Source organism: Gadus macrocephalus, chromosome 22 (assembly GCF_031168955.1).
Source record: "Gadus macrocephalus chromosome 22, ASM3116895v1".
NCBI lineage: Eukaryota > Metazoa > Chordata > Actinopteri > Gadiformes > Gadidae > Gadus > Gadus macrocephalus.
This window is the reverse complement of record NC_082403.1, coordinates 6,775,396-6,793,303: the sequence shown is the minus strand read 5'-3', so window position 1 is coordinate 6,793,303 and position 17,908 is coordinate 6,775,396. Positions and strand designations below refer to the sequence as shown.

The following is a 17,908-nucleotide window of genomic DNA, read 5'->3' as shown; positions in this document are numbered from 1 at the left end:
CACGCACACACACACACTGGGTGAGTCACAGAGCTTGTGCGCAGCAAGGGGCAGTGAAGACATCTATCAAACGTGCACTTGCACACGCGCACACACACGCACACACACACGGCAAGGTCAATAATATAGTGCTTACTAGGATGAAATATTGACTTGTGGTTGGTCGTTTGTGTGACTCTCCCTCGACCCAGGTTTGTGCAGCTCTCCCTGGCCCCCAGTATGTGCATCAGAATGTGTGTGTTCTAATGTACTATCTTTAGTGCATGAGGAATTATACACCACACACACACACACACACACACACACACACACACACACACACACACACACACACACACACACACACACACACACACACACACACACACACACACACACACACACACACACACACACACACACACACAGAATCGTTCACTTGATTCATTTATAATACGTATCATTTAAGGGTTACATCATTTTCAGAGTGAATGCATGTGTTAGTACGAAAGGGCAGTATTAAAAGTGCTTTAAAGGAGCACTAAGAGCTAGCAATGAGCCAGTCAGCGCGGTTACGTAACACACTGCAGTCGACTCGTCAGTGAGCAACGAGCGAGAGAGTGAGCGAGCGAGCGAGCAAATGACAGACAGACAGAGGTTGAGATCTTGGATCACCGTCAACCTTGGTTCCCGAGTGGCGAGAGACCTCAAGTTAAGCCTACTAAAAACAAACCAGGTTCTTGTTTATAAGTGAAAAATTACCACCCGCTGGTTAGTGTCCGCTCCACGCCGTCACCAAAACACGACAACATTAACACAAAAGGCAAAAGGAACCAAAACAAAAAGCAGACGGATCACGGGAGCGTTGGGCAATGTGCTGAGACGGGGCATTCTGCACGGCATGCCTGGCCTAACTGGCGGTATTTGCATAGCTAAACAACCTGCGTGCCCATGGGTGCTTTCAGAGGCGTGTCCATACACACACACACACGCATTAACACGTCAAAACAATATAGACAAGGGTTTGTCTCTTTTGTCCGATCGAATGCACGCACAAAACGGAATGCTTGGCCGCCCTCGATTTAGAACAACAACAACAGCAGCTGTTGTTGTTGTTAATAAAGGCTTCTTCTTAATGATAAACAGGCCGAAGTACATTCAAATCAGCTTAATCACACTTGCAGAACAAACGTGTTGCCTTGTTTATCTGAATGCCCTGGTGGCTTTCTGGGCTTAACAGTAGATGGCGCTGTCTGGATGAGAACTATGGTGTTACGGTAACCGCAAGGTCTTCAGAAGAACATGTACTGGTGTGAGAACGTCGACACCGTTCTGTTGTCTCACACACACAAATAGAAAATCACAGAAACACACATAAAATAACAAATAAATGTGCCAAAACTTTGTAGAACACACAAGCACGCACACTTTATCATACACACATCGTTCTGTTGTCTCTCTCCCACACACACACACACACACACACACACACACACACACACACACACACACACACACACACACACACACACACACACACACACACACACACACACACACGTCAATTCCGCTGGGGACGAGTACCCACCAGTTTTCGTCAAGATTAATTTAGTACCCACCACTTGCAAAAAAAAAAAAAACTTGAGTTGAATTATTATGGATTATTACACAGCTCTTCTCAATGCTGTAAACTGCTCCATTCACTTGCATGGACCTTCCCAACGTTCAGCTGTCGATTATTTTTGTTTAAAGCACCAAGGCAGGTTGCTAGTACCATGGACAGTATCAGAACGATGACCTGTTGAACTAAATGGATGTGGTAGGCTACACCACGGGATGCATCTGCAGACCACTGCCAAATAAATAAAGGTAAGCCACGATATTTATTGCTTAAGATTGGCTGGTGCTCTGGCGAGGTCTTTTGTGTTCTTTGCACTCAAGTGGTCGGCTGTTTTAACTTGCAATTGATAGTCGGAGTCAGTCTCTTGTTGACACAAAGTGACTTTTGGTCATTCTTGCTTTGCATGAATTCTGGAATAATAGTGTGGGGGAGTGCATGAGTTTTGGGTAGAATGCATGATGTAGGCTAGAATTTGATGGAATGCGTGTTTTGAATAAGAACAGCCCGCTCATGATGTGATGCAGTGCAACAAAGATTTTTTTCTCTTTCAATCTTAACGACTTTTGTAGTGCTGTGTGTAGCCGCACGTATGCCCCTTCTGAACTTAAACACACAGTTAAGTTCCTGTTGTTCATGTTGGTAGCTTAGCCATGTCATGTCACATTGTCAACATTGGATACATGGAGCAGAACATAGTGGGTCATATGTCCGATGCTTTTTGGAAACGTTTTTTGGATGCTCTTTGGAAACAGATTTAGTACACATTTTATTCCTTAGTTATTAGCTACATGGGTATGCCGTCTTTCAGAACCTTTTATTTGCTGCACTAAAGAGAGAAAAAAAAGAGTGCATTGTCATTGTACCCAGCACTTCTGAAAATGCAGATCCCAATGCGCCTCTGTCCCCAGCACATTTCAAACCAAACTGACGCACACACACACACACACACACACACACACACACACACACACACACACACACACACACACACACACACACACACACACACACACACACACACACACACACACACACACACACACACACACACACACACACAGCCTTATTTTACAGAACAAAACATATTATCTATGTCGCGATTGTCGAGTAAACATTGTTGTTTCCTCTGCCATCACACACTCACACAAAACGCACACAGTGTGTTTTCAAACACCATCACTCATTCGTGTGTGTCCTACGCCTTGAATGCCTGGATCAGATTATGGTGATTAGTCAGCCTGTCTGACTTGACATCCTCTGGCTTATATAACCCCGCGTCATGCTAGCTAAAAGGTCAGTTTTAAGATTAGACCGGCTCGCGTGATAGGATGGGCCCAAGTGGATTAGTCGACATGATAGGCCGCCTCAAGATCAGGACGAACCCTCGCTAGCACTAGCACAACATGCTACATTAAACAACTGCTGCGATTAGGGGACGAGTGTGTTTACTCCTGAGGGAATTTGAGTCGAGCGTCATCTCACCTAAGAAGAAAACCAGGATTCGATCCCTTCCCTCACGTGCTATACTTTCAAACACAAAACAACAACACCCCAATCCCAGATTATACACCGTTGCATGACCATGCTGTGACCACTGTTTGGAAACATGCAGCTCCTCCTCCCCCCTCCCCCCCCCCCCCCCCCCCCCCACTGGTCCCCTGCCAGTGACCTGAGAGTATATTTAGCCAGTGTGACATGCAGCCAGTTACATCATCACGGTTGACCTGCTTTACCTGTCCTGCTGCAACCATCACACACACACACACACACACACACACACACACACACACACACACACACACACACACACACACACACACACACACACACACACACACACACACACACACACACACACACACACACACACACACACTCTGAGGCTAAAGCATACAGCCTGTAGCCGCTAGCCTCTCACAATCACACAGACACACTACAGTAGCTTCTGCTGAGCTCTGAGGTAGCCTGTAGCCTCTCACCATCACACAGACACACCACAGCAACCTCTGGAGCGCTGAGGCTAAAGCATATAGCCTGTAGCCTCTCACCTTCACAAAGACACATTACATTAGCTTCTCTGGAGCTGTGACGCAAAAGCATACAGCATGTAGCATCTCACCATGAGAAGCCAAAGTAAAGCACTAGTCCATGGGTATTATTTCGGAAAGGCTCTGGGCTCCTACTCACTGAGGAAGATGCCTATCTGATGACTGTCTGTCTTTCTGTATGCATAAATGCTTAATTCTGACGGTTCTTCGTATCGAGGGATTCTGCTGCACTACCCACTACACCATGTGCACATCACCTATGTGATGGATTAAGGGAAGCAGTGACGCAACATAACTAAGGATCAATGCTATTAGCCTCAAAACATGGCCTCACACACCTGGTATGTGAGGGTTGCTAAGGGCGCACACACACACACACACACACACACACACACACACACACACACACACACACACACACACACACACACACACACACACACACACACACACACACACACACACACACACACACACACACACACACACACAGGGCCGTGAGAGAGAGAAATGGGGAGAGGTAGAGAGAGAAACAGAGAAGTAAACAGAGCGACTATCATAGGTTTAGCAAAGGCTGAAAGGTCGTTTGCGGGACGGATCGCGGTAATCCCTGTCCCTCGTCGGGCTGAATCCATGCTAGAAGGTTAATAATCCTGTAATAAATGTCCTACTCTGGGATTTATTAGAAGCATCAACTCATCTCATCTTAAAACGATAATGCAGGGAGCACTTCAGACTTTACTTCTACAGAATATTTTGGTGTGTCATCGATATTGCTTTTAATAAATGAATAGATATAAGTATTAGAGCGAGAGGGTTTGGATGGGAAACAGGATTGGGGCGCTCTTTGGCGTGTTTGGATGGACACTGTTTGACAAGACACATTACAAGAAAACGAAGCAATACGAAAGAGAATGGCAAAACAGTGTAAGAGAAAAAGAGAGGAAGCAAAGGCTTACCGTGACTATTGAAGCTAGCGAATGAAGATAAAAGTGGATTTACAGATGAACCCATTTGGATAACCACTATTATGAGCTATCAGCTAGCTAATAAGAGTGTTGATTGGATGTTTCTGCGAAAGAAAACCACTAACAGCTAGCTATTAGAAAATGTCAAAAGTGTTTTGCAGTCTCTCTGTTGTGTCTCTCAGGTGTGTCAAACACTGTCAAAGTCGCCATACCGGTTATGGTTTTATTAAAGACAACGATGATAACTTGTTGGCAGATGTCCACACTGTAATCAAAACACAACAGCATCCAAAACAAATGGAAAAGTTAACCAAGGCCGAAAGCTGTCGGCCAGCTTTTGTCCTACGCCCAATTGATGCAATCGGATCACGAGAGCACTAGGTGAGGCACAATCCATCACGCCAAAACACGCCATGCCAAGTAAATACAGCAGTGGCTGGGTACATGTTTCATGTTATATAACTTTGGGAGTTGTTCCCTCACGTTGCGTCTTCATCACAGACCTTTGTGTGAGTGAGATGAGTATCATCTCCGGACTTAACAGAGGCCAGAAGCTACATGAAGTTACATGAAGAACTAAAATGTGCTGACCAACAGTGACCGACACACACTAACTATAGACATGTCAGTGCTGATTAGGTAAACTCTGTTAAAGCAGTCCTTTATTTTGGCACATATTCTTGGATATTATCATTATTGGTTCAAACAGATTAGAAGCGAAAGAAATTGAAACGCCCCGTTCCCCCTGTTTTGACTCTAGATCATACTTTGTCTAAAGTCTAATTTATGACCCAACTAAATCATGCACTTGGCTCTGAATAAAACGCTAATCCCCATGCAAGGTCAGTTTGAAAAGTATGCATTCAGTGGGAATTCAGTATTCACTCAGTAACTGAATGAGATGTCTGTCCATCAGAGTGGGGAGCACCGCGAGCATTGTGGGATAATGTGCGGTGAAGTGAAGGTTGCTGCTGGCTGGTTGTGTGCCCTGGCACCCCGGCACTAGCTGGCTTTCAGCGGCTCTTCTCAGAAGGCTTTGGAGCTTATGTAAGACGTGCACGCTCCTGGGAGGTTTGGGGAGCCTGCGTCACAGAACACACACACTCATCGTGCCCCCGTCGTCTCTCCCTCTTGTCAATCTCTTCCTGTTCCTGGGTACTCTCGCCCACTCTCGCTACGTCTCTCCCTCTTTCGCTCTCTCTCTCTCTCTCTCTCTCTCTCTCTCTCTCTCTCTCTCTCTCTCTCTCTCGTAGTCTTGCTTCTCTCTATCCCTCTCTGCCTTTCTCGCTCTCTCTTGTTCACAGGTTGTCAAGCTCTCTTCCTCCATCTCTCCTATTCATAGGTAGAGCCTCACTCTAACCATCTCTCCCCTTCTCCCTCCCCTTCTTTCTCACTTGTAAATAGTTCTCTTTCTTTCACTCTCTTGTTCTTATTCTTCCGAACAGGAAGTCTCAATCTCCCTGCCACCCTCTCTCCCATCTTCCTCACTTGTTCGTAGGCAGTCTCGCTGTCTCTCCCCGTCTCTCCCTCTGTCCCATCCTCCACCTTTGTGTGTCTCTTAAAGGAATACTTAGGGATTTTTCAATCATCTTGGGTGCAAGGGACCGCAATGTAATCCTTTGCAGCAATATGGACCCATCAATGAATGCCCTCTAAACATTCTTGTTTTTGCCACTGACTGGCTCCGATTCTTTTGTATTGTTGTGGAAAGGATCGCTACAGCATAATTTCACTTCTTTCTTTACCTTCTGTCTGTTTGTTATTGTGTCCAAGAAAGTCTCACTCAAGTTGAAGTCTCGCTCTAAAATCCAATTTTCCGCAGGAAATGTCCCTGTTGTGTCCCTGTCATTACACTACTCCCCTTCACCCAGATCTTTGAGATAACACAAAGCTACACTTTCGTGACTCAAACACAGCAAACCCTCCTCTCTCCAGCTCTCACTCACATTACCACAGCTCTCTTCTCTGCAACAACTCAACTCGTGCAAGACTTTTTCTTGAGCCGGACTTGGGTTTACACAATAATACAGACCTGATACAGCGAAAGATAAAGAAAAGGGATAGGGATCTTTCCATAATGTTACATAGCCAGTGGCAATGACAAGCACTTTCAGAGGATGTACTGTATCTGACCCATCACCCAAAATAATTACATTGCAGCTATTTCATATTGGCTGCAGAGTCAATACTGGACCAGCGTCAATACTGGACCAACTGCAACCAAAATAAAATCACTCTTACACTCAATATGAACAGAAAATAAGGTCCAGGTTGAAAACTCCTGAAGTTCTCCTGTCCTAGAGTATTGATCCAACAGTAGTACGGTCAAAAGTCAACATTAAGACTCCCTCTCTGTCCCCCGGTCTCAATCTCTCTCACCCCCCCCCCCTCTTCTCTAATTCCCACTGCAGTTCATTACAGTAAAACAAGTCCGTATCGGTTTGAATCTCAGTACAATGTCACCGGAGTGGTAAAGCCTGTGTCCCGGCTACTAAGAACTCTCTGACTAAAGAATGGAGAAAACACCGCCTCTGTTTAATGTCCACATAGAAAAACTATGTTTTCACACGCTTTATGCTCTCGGTTGTATAAATAGTGGCCAAGCTATCACTCAAGTGTGTCTGTCTCCACACGGCCAATTGGAATCCAACTCAGTGTTTAGGGTGAAATACGGCAAAATTTGCTTACAAACAAAGGTTAATCCTACCCCAAGAGTGCAATAGAAGTAGCAGTAGCAGTTGAGCTAGCAATTTAAGTTGACAGTCATTGCAACACATTAAGGTCAAAAGCAATATGATTTGTCATATAAAGCTTGAAACTGAAGTGTGGTGATTACAAACAGCGATTGTGGCTCAAACGTTTCAGGAGAGGAAGCAAACCTTGTGGAAACCAAGTCACCCCTCCGAGGCGAATTAGCCGACTTTGCTAAACTAAGTCAGCATTATTGGTGGGAAAAAACGATAATAACAGAAGGAGCAAAAAGAGAGGAAGATAGAGTGGGAAGTGGAACTCACTGAGGTGGAACTCGCTCAAGTGGTGAACAAAGTGACTCTTGTTGGTGTCAGCATCTCTCTCCTGCTTCCACCTCACTTCTCTTTCTCATTACGGACAGTGCAATTGGAAAGAGTCGGTGCGTGTGTGGGGACCATCAGTCCAAGGTAAACTCTAAGCAAGAGGCAGACTGAGAATCATTATCCCATAGCAGCAGCAGCAGCGATGTCAAATCGATAATACAAGTCCTTGTTGGGACAAAGGATGTAAAACCTCCAGAGAGAAAAGAGAATAAAAGTGCCAGGTTAACTGAATAAAAACACATGCAGTGACATTATCAAAAGTGGTCAGAATTGGCAGTGAGTCATGTGCTCACCATGTAGGGCAACACGCCTCTTAGCGACCCGAGTTCGATTCCCACTCGCCGTACTATACGCTGCATGTCATTCCCTCTCGTCGCCAACCCACTTTCCTGTCTCTGCTCCCTCCCTTGTGCATAAAGGCACAAAGCTCGTTTTTCCTTCCCTCCCGCGAAAAATGCATACTAGTGGCTAATTCCAGAGTCAATGTTTGTTTCAATGATGTAATAAATCAGAATTAATCAGAAATTGAACTAAGCTATGACTTAACAATGTGGAAGGCTGACACAGCAGAGCAGGTCATCACCAAAGGTCTGTCCGAGGCTTCTGGTTATCATTCTTGCACACAATATGTTGTTAAGGCGGGGCTGGTGTTTGTACGGGTGCGGAACATAACGTTCTGGTGTCACATGCGGAGTCTGTAATGTGTGTTGTGTTGCGTTCTGCCTCCCTAAATATAGACCTCTCTGTGGTCCAGAGTGCCTGTGTGTGTGTCTAGACAGGTCGGGACGGCAGTTTTTGGTCCGTGTGTAAGTGTTGTGAATTGTGTGCGCGTTAAAGCGCGTGTGTAAGGTTAAGTGTGCACGCTTGTGTGTTTTTCAAAGTGTTTTTGCATGTATTTGTTATAACGTGTGAATGTGTGTGCGGGTTTGGTGTGCGTGTATGTTAAAAAGTGTGTGTGTGTGTGTGTGTGTGTTAAAGCGAATGTCTGTATGGTAAAGTGTGCTTGCTTGCGTGTTATTCAAAGTGCTGGCGCATGTATGTGTTATTGTGTGCGTGCGTGTGCAAGCAAATGTGAATGATCAAGTGTGCGTGCTTGAATGCTCTTCAAAGTTTGTGTGCATGCATTGTACATGTATGTGTGTGTGTGTGTGTATACTTGTGTGTCCGTCTCCGTGGCTCTGCGTGCGCGCACGTGTGCTCGGCCCTCACCTATCTGCAGCAGGACCGGCGTCACCAGGGCCGTCTCCATGGCGTAGCAGAACTCCCGTCCGAACATCACCGCGCCGTGCATCAGCCACCTCTTCAACGGGATCCCCTCCACGGCGGCCCCCTCGCTCGCCTCCTCCGCTCCCCCTTCACCTCCTCCTCCTCCTCCTGCCTCTCCATCTCCCCCCGAACTCGCCGTCTCTCGGCCCCCGCCGTTCCTCCCGCCCTTCCCGCCACCCTCCTCCTCCCCGCCGTGGCGGCCCGGGCCGGGGGTCTTGGACTCCACCAGGCCCACCACAGATCCAGACACGGAGTCGCCGGCGTCGGCGTTCTGGGGAGGCATGGCGGAGCGCATGCACGCGACGGAAGACAAGCGCGCGCCCCCCCCCTGCAGCTCGGTGACGACGGCCCCCCCGGTCAGTGGCGTGGTAGGACGGTGGAAACACAGGGGATTGCTTTCTCTCCGGGAAAGACCAAAACAAACCAAAACCAAAGAAAAAAAAACACCAAGCGGTAATACTCAATCTATACTTATGTATGCTGTTTTTGTTTGTGATATAATGGGGGAAAAATAATGTATATCTGTATAAATGTAGAATGGCAAAATTGTTATTGTCCACCTAATACTGAATTACAGCATAGCATTGAGTGATAGCAAAGCTAAGTAGGTGCAGTGGTGTTTACAATTAGCATTCAGGTGTAATCACACAATTGGGATGATAGTGAAAAGCTTCTTCTGGTTGGGGTGGGGGGGGGGATTAATTTAAGCTTCAGGCGTAAAACTGGGCTCCAAAAAAACAAAAATGTGAGCCTGGTCAGCCAAGCCGCTAAACGCCGGCCTTCAAAATAAAAGTATCATCCAACTCCGTCGGCATTGAGGTCCTCCTGTGCCCTTGAGTGGCGCGAAAGGAAGTGGTCGAATTATTTTCACAGTAAAGGCGCAAGATACATTCCACAGGTGCGTTATGTCTAAGAGTGAGCGAAGCATGCGAGTGTATGAACATGAGTGTGTGTGTGTGTGTGTGTGTGTGTGTGTGTGTGTGTGTGTGTGTGTGTGTATGGCTTATTCAGACATCGACATGTCTCCTCCTACTTTTTCCAAGCTTATTGTCTATTGGCTGTGGACAAAATCCATTTGGAAGGCCACTCGGTGAGTTCCAGTGTCATGTTAAGAGCGGGGGGCTGCAGGCAGGCATGGGCAGAGGGCCGGGGGGGAACGGGGTGGAAGCAGCAGGGGCCGACGGCGGTGGGGGGTGGGGGGCGGCAGGCGACGCAGGTGGGCGGAGCTCCCCGGAGAATCCCCATCTATTTGCCGATCAATCTGCAGGCAGTAGGCGGAGTCGACCAATCGTTGGGCAGCGGGAACAGGGAGGCAGGTCGAAAGGGAGACCGGAAGGTGAGACGATGCCGTCCCATTGGTCGACGGTGGCATGTGGGAGAGGAGAAAACAAGGGAGGAAACCAAGCAGTGAGAAAGGTTGCATCGTTTTTGGCGATCAAAACCGTCACACCAGAATGATGAATAACAAGATCGTAGTGTTACACAACGGCACTGTAGTCGCCGTGTCACGAACGCAACCATCTGCCATTTCCTGATCATAAAGTATATATGTGGTACATTTCCTGCAGAAGTGTGTGTATTGTTTGGGCATGGTTTATTGCTGCAGTAAGGGGGGGGGGGGGGGGGTGCCATAGTAAAGTTGGCGGTTAGTCAGCCTTGCGTGCCGTGACTTCACCCACTCGCCGGAGTGCAGCATCTGTTGTCCCTTTCATCTTCAATCTCTGCAGCCTCTGCAACGCTGCGTGTTCCCCTTAATTGCTGCTATTGAGACATCGTCAAGACGTAGAAAAGGGAGCTATTGAGGAAGGCGTGTGTGTGTGTGTGTGTGTGTCTGTTTGTGTGTGTGGCTGTGGGTAAAACAACAACTTCTGCTTTTTTCACACCATTCCGAGATTAACACACACACACACACACACACACACACACACACACACACACACACACACACACACACACACACACACACACACACACACACACACACACACACACACACACACACACATTACATAGTGAATAATGCAGAGAAAAATAAACTCTACTCTCACTCTGAACTCATAGCGATTTCACAGCGAGACCCAATACCGACCAATAACAGAGGGTTTCCTCAATGTTGACGGACACTTGGAATAACAGTCTGAGCATGTCAGGGCTGTGCAGCACTTTAAGAGGAAGCACATTCACTGGGCGCTATTGAGCCTTTGTGTGTCATTGCATGATTGCAGCCTGCTGAAGCGCTCTCGCTCAAGACCATTTAAAAAAAAGTTGTCTGCATTCGTAAATTAGACCGAAAATGATGGGAATATGAATTATCCTTCAACTAAAACACAGGACCCTGTGACACTTGACACCAGATAAGGGATCAAACTAATGGACACTCTGACCAATTCAGTCCGGCTATCTTTTATTAGTTATTGAGTACGTTTTTCGGTTTTATTGAAAGGAAAGGGAGCCCTGTGTGTTGGGTGCAGAATGGAGAGAGAGAGAAAGAGAAAGAGAAAGAGAAAGAGAGAGAGAGAGAGACCCCTTATTCAGCAGGCTAACCTACCACCCCTTCCCTCCTCTGTTCCCCTCCCCACCTACCTTACCCATGGGAAGAAGTGTATACAGAGGGGAGGACAGAACACCCAGACGGACAGACTGACAGACAGAGAAAGGAAGAAAGAGGGGAAACACCAAGAGGCATGAAAAAAATGCAAGCTCAGATGGTAAGAAACGTTGGTGCGGTTATGTCTGTGAAACCAGGCAGACCGACCTAAATCCGTGAAGGCATGTTCACACACACACACACACACACACACACACACACACACACACACACACACACACACACACACACACACACACACACACACACACACACACACACACACACACACACACACACACACACACACACACACACACACATTAACCCTCTTAAGAAGGAGATTGAGAAATGAGAACAATGGAAAAAATAGAGAGAGGTAGAGAGAGAGAAGTAACGAGAGTGAGAGGGAGGTAGAGAAAGAGAGGTAGAGAGAGACTGCGAGACAGTGGAGGGATGGAACTAAAGAGCCCCCTCTCCCCCTAGCTGGGTCTCTCCGGTATCATGTCCCCATTAACATTCTTAGCACACTCAAGATGCTCATGCATATTTCATCCACATTGGGTGAGTGCATGAACGACAAGCGCATTCGCACACACGCTCACAAAAAACAAATACATGCACATGCACGCACACACACACACAAACCAGTCTTCAAGTTGTCACCTGCCCTCATAGGCTGTTGCATAAGATCCCCCCCCTACTCCCCAATACACACACACAAATACAAAGACACGCACACACACACACACACACAGCAACACAGAGAAAGAAGGGAGGCGTGGCTAGCTGTACTAAGGACCAATCAGGGTGTAGAACAGCAGGCTAATCAGAGCTAGCATGTGGATCACACTGAACCAGATTATTGTAATCCAAATGTGTGTAGCCCTGATACTGAAGAAAGGAGAGAAAGACAGAAAGTAAGCTGTCAGAGATAAGGGAGGGAGAACAAGGTGGAGAGGTATTGTAAGAGAAAATCAGGCACTTCTTCCTATAGACTAGACTGGGAAGAAGACTTCAGACAGACAGACAGACGGACGGAGAGATGTAGCAGAGCCAGAGAGCTACAGAGAGTGAAGGAGGGAAAGAGGATGCCTGCAAAGTTCAAGGTCACAAACATTGAACTGTTCTGTCTTCTCATGAGTCTCAGGGAATGGCATGATCCGCTTCCCCCCCCCACCACACACACACACACACACACACACACACACACACACACACACACACACACACACACACACACACACACACACACACACACACACACACACACACACACACACACACACACACACACACACACACACACACACACAGTCTATTTTGGCAGGTGTCTGTGATGTGGTGGGAGGAGTAAGGGAGTGCCGTGATGTTTAGCCTTGTGATGCCCAACGGAACTCCAACACAACCCTTAGCCAATCAGCAAGTGAGACGAATGCACACAACTTTTTTTTTTGGGGGGGGGGGGGGGGGTTATGTAATCCCTGAGGGGAGAGGTTGTGTATATATAAATACTCAAATAAAAAACCTAAAAGTACAGCTGATATATATATGAATGAGAGAGAGATGGGGAGAGAGAGAGAGATGTAGAGAGATGTAGAGAGATGTAGAGAGAGAGAGAGAGAGAGAGAGAGAGAGAGAGAGAGAGACTCCCGTGTGAGTTATGGTGCAATGTTGCTGCAGTGCTGGGGGAGGGGTACAACACACAAACACACTTTATGTTTTAAACTAAACTGTAAGCTCTCTCTTACACCTGAACACAAACACACACCAACAGACCCCCCCCCCCCCCGCTCTCCTCCCATAAGACACACACAATGCAACTGAATCCATAGTCCCTAACCCTTAACCTTAGCTTTGTTAGCTGAACAATCACTAAACGCGACGAAATGTCAAATTGGGCCGGGCTGAAGCTCAATAGCTACAATAGAAAGTTGAAGACAAGGACAACTTCTGCCTGTTCAGTTCTTGTCCAAACACAAGCTAAAATCATTGGAAAAATTCAACGTCATTTGGACATTGTTTCTGTTGGTTAATTAGTTGATCATTTGCAATATTAATGGATGTATTATCTTTTATCCAACTTCGTGATATAAAGACAATGATTGTATGCAATACTGTGCGTTATGTTATGTTCTGCTAATGCTATGTTAATATTTACATAGCATTAGCGTAACTTCCTTTATGGGCTAGGTACTGCTAATTGTAGCCTATATTCGTTGCTAGGCGACTGAGTAGCGTAGAGTAAGGTTAATTTTATGTGAAGTTGTGATAACAATAGTAATTATTGATTATCACATGAAAAAACAGATATGGTTAATGTCCATGCAACAAAAAAGCAACAATTTATTTTATAGCAAGGAAATTTGGGAGTTACATAACAGCCTTCATAAACCAAGTTATTATTACAGCTATCTAAATAATGGCTAGCCTTGTCGATCCCACAGAAGTGATGCTTTGCAATGCAAATATGATCCCTGAGAATTTGAATCCATTTCCCAGTCAAGGTGGATGGTTAGGCGCCATATCTCTCTATGTGTGTGTGTGTGTGTGTGTGTGTGTGTGTGTGTGTGTGTGTGTGTGTGTGTGTGTGTGTGTGTGTGTGTGTGTGTGTGTGTGTGTGTGTGTGTGTGTGTGTGTGTGTGTGTGTGTGTGTGTGTGTCAGTTCAATCCTCAAGGATAAAATTACATTTCCGACAGTTTTTCCCCTTATTATGGTTTAATTTAGATACACCACCTCATACTACAAAAGCAACCTTCTGCCTATTCATCAATGCCATAGACTGTTTGAATGACCTAATGAGGTGATGCACTGTTGGTGGTATGTCTGTAAGTGTGCCAGGCAGATGTATGGGCTGTGTATGAAAACAAATCAAACACACAATCTGTCGATCATCAAGACAGCCAATGAGAGGTTTTGGAGGTGAACCAGCTGTGTTTATGAATGTGGAGTAGGGCTTGGCTCTGGCTGCGTGCCTGTGTGTTTGTGAGAGGGATCTTTACATTACACCCCAGGCCAAATAGTGCGGACCGCACTCTGATTAATTGATTGAGTTTACTGGTTTGAATATAATGGGAGACCAATCATTAACTAGAAAATGCATTTCCTGCAGAAAAAGCGGTGAGCGCTGTAGTACAAAGTGAGGGTGGAAATATTTTTTAAGGAAGCCACATAGATTAAGACATAAAGAAACGTTAAATGGCTTAAATCAATTGAAGGGATTTGAACAAAAGTTCAAAAGTCTAAATGGACTAAACAATGTAAACATGCGCACCATTTACAAATAAAGTTACCGCTGAATGAAAAGCGCAAAGCATTGCTAAAAATGCAGAAATGCAAAATAAATTGAACTGTGTGAGTGAGTGAGTGAGTGAGTGAGTGAGTGAGTGAGTGAGTGAGTGAGTGAGTGAGTGAGTGAGTGAGTGAGTGAGTGAGTGAGTGAGTGAGTGAGTGGGTGAGTGAGTGAGTTAGTAGATTCGTTAAATGGTTTGAACGAAGGTCGACGGTTGAAATTTGACCGAGTTACGATGTCTTAAGTAATTTAAGTGACAGTATGGGCAGACGGCTTCAATGGGACCAACTGTAGAATATGACGGTTTGAAACTAAAACTGTGATTCTGAAGAAAGTTTAAATGATATCGAAATTCCGTTTAGATATTATTGAAGATACAAGTGTGTATATTTTTTTAATTGATTTAGTTACGTCTTAAACTGATGGAAGTACCAGAGGTCTCCCATTGACTCCCATATTAAGAAAAGATAATTTTTTAAAAGTAGAATATCTTAAAAAGTATAAAATATTAAAAAAAATCTGAAAAGAGGCGCGTGATTCCAAGCTATTCTGAATATTTTTAATTTGAATGGGGTCTCTAGGTGAAAATTTGAGAAAGGTGATAGGTCCTGAAAATGTAATGAAATAAACCAAAATCATATTTAAAAAGTAAAAACTCAGTTACTGCTACCCTGCAAGTGGTGACCTGTGTGGAAAGAAACTCCACTTGGGTTTGTTCTCGTTCATGACTGGGAGATTTTTTTTAAATAAAGGTTTCATTAATAACACAGGGTTGTGTTGAGTTTGAACAATGAGCAGTCTGTGTCAAAAACACAGTATTATTCGGCTCAATGAAAATAAAATGTGGTTAGCACAAAGGCTATATTCAACGCTGTTGCTTGCCGTGCCAACTTCTGCGATATCGAAAAATATTGAATCTGCAACATAAATCATAAAAATACAATGTGATAACGGTAAGACGGACGTGGGGGGAAAACATCTCTCCGGCAACATTAAAGGAGGGGATCCCCGGGCCTGACGGTGTGTGGTATTGTGTGTTTGACTGGCGTCTCTGTGTGTTTGTTTGTGCTTCTGTGTGACTGTGTTTCTGTCTGTCTGTCTCAGAAGTCCCTCTGCACATTAGACCTCAACAGAGACATGGCCAACACAGAGAGAGAGCGAGATCAACAGACAGACAGACAGACAGACAGACAGACAGACAGACAGACAGACAGACAGACAGACAGACAGAGAGTGAGAGAGAGAGAGAGAGAAAGAAAGAAAAGACTGCTGAAGAGAGAGAAAGAGAGGGACACAGACCACCAAGACACAAGACAACGCGATGAAGGAGTTGAAGTGAAAAAAGCAGTCGTGTATGCAGCTGATGTTCACACCACAAACACCCCCCAAACACAAACACACACCAGTGTTTCCCCAAGCACTGTATGGTTAAGGCCTTAACAACAATAGGCCCCCGCCTTGACTACCAAGGTATAAAAAAATAAATATTATATTATATATATATGTATACATATATAATTTTAATTATTATGCATTGACAAAGTACACAACTCACATAGGGAAAGAAAACATACTTCCATCAGGTACAAAAAATAAAGATAAATAATGCATTGGTCATACTGTTAAAAACAATAGTCGTTCGACCTGAAATCCCCCCCCCCCCCCCCCTCTTTGACAACCTTGACTAAGACATTTTCTGGGGGAAACCGACACCCTACGCATTTCACCACAAATGGAGAGCCAGAAGGGTAATGGGATTCAGAAACAGGTTGTGTGAGCATTGTTTCAGGAGGTTCAACTTGCTTTGATAGTCATTCTAATATATTGAGCTGCAATACTGTATAACAGAGGACATTGTCTAAAAGGATAATGCTACTTACTGCTTGACCCATCTTATCACTATGTCTCTCATTCCGTCTGTGTCACTCAATCACTCCCACTCCGTCTCTCACTCCATCTTTGTCCCTCAAACACTCTCCCTCCATCTCTCACTCCATCTGTGTCACTCAAACACTCTCACTCCATCTGCGTCTCTCAATTCAACACTCACTCAATTAATCGTTGTCACTCAAACAATCTCACTCCATCTGTGTCACTCAATAACTCTCACTCAAACACTCTCACTCAATTCATCTGTGTCACGCAAACACTGTCACTCCATCCCTGACTTCATCTCTCACTTTGTCTCTCAGCCGTTCTGTTATTGACTCTTTGATAGGGTTCAAAAGAGGGACAGTGTGTGTGACTCCCATCGGCCTCTCCTGTTACTTACCAAAAAGCCTTGAAAGCTTCATTAATGTTGACGAGAAATTGCCCACGTTACAATCGGACGCTGGTACTGTAGACCTACACACACACACGCACACCGTTAAAGACATTTAAACAGTGTATCCAGAAGACAGCCAATCATATTACCATCATATTACAAGTGAACACACACACACACACACACACACACACACACACACACACACACACACACACACACACACACACACACACCTCTGTCTGATATACCTTGTGCATCCCTGGCCTCAACCGAGGTGAGACCATGGATGTACAATATTTCAGATATAATTTTTCAGATTCCCATATTGACTCAGAAAACAGACGCACACTCAAGGCCACGCACACTCAAGGCCGCGCACACAAAAACGTTGTTGCGGCGACGCCTCGAGCGCTAGCAGGCGGCAGGCTACTTGACAACATTAACTAGAATTCGCCTGCAGTTGACAGCATCACCATTTATACAAGACCCCACGTTAGTTGTCATCATCCGCACTGGCAGTCTGCACTGTGCAGGTTCACAAAACCATGCATCACATCCACCTGTGACAGCAGTGTGTCAAGTGGATGTGAGCACTCAAAAAATGAGAAAGTAGGACCACAAACATAGGCCACCCAGGACCCCCATTCCCCCCCCGATCTATGGTGAACCTTCCATAATGACTGACACCCCTAATAAGAACCTGTAATACCTCTTGAAGCCCAACAATATACAATATATCTGTATGCCCAAGGCATACAGATATATTGACAGATACATAATATGTATAGATAAATATGAACACC

The 17,908-nt window shown here is 45.4% G+C and overlaps 1 protein-coding gene across 3 annotated transcripts in view; it reads right to left on the bottom strand.

Annotated features, from left to right (window-relative positions):
- LOC132451145 (solute carrier family 45 member 4) overlaps positions 1–17,908 on the bottom strand; it is a 40,217-nt gene that overhangs the window by 21,823 nt on the left and 486 nt on the right. The window contains exons 2-3 of one of the 3 annotated variants that reach the window (XM_060043469.1): positions 17,109–17,182; positions 8,900–10,217 (exon numbers count right to left, since the gene is read on the bottom strand). In XM_060043469.1, coding sequence (XP_059899452.1) covers positions 8,900–9,251 — 352 coding nt within the window. In that variant the 5' untranslated portion in view covers positions 9,252–10,217; positions 17,109–17,182. Of the gene's footprint in view, positions 1–7,630; positions 7,881–8,899; positions 10,218–17,108; positions 17,183–17,908 lie in introns of those variants that run through there. The other 2 variants (XM_060043471.1, XM_060043470.1) reach the window with 2 other exon arrangements.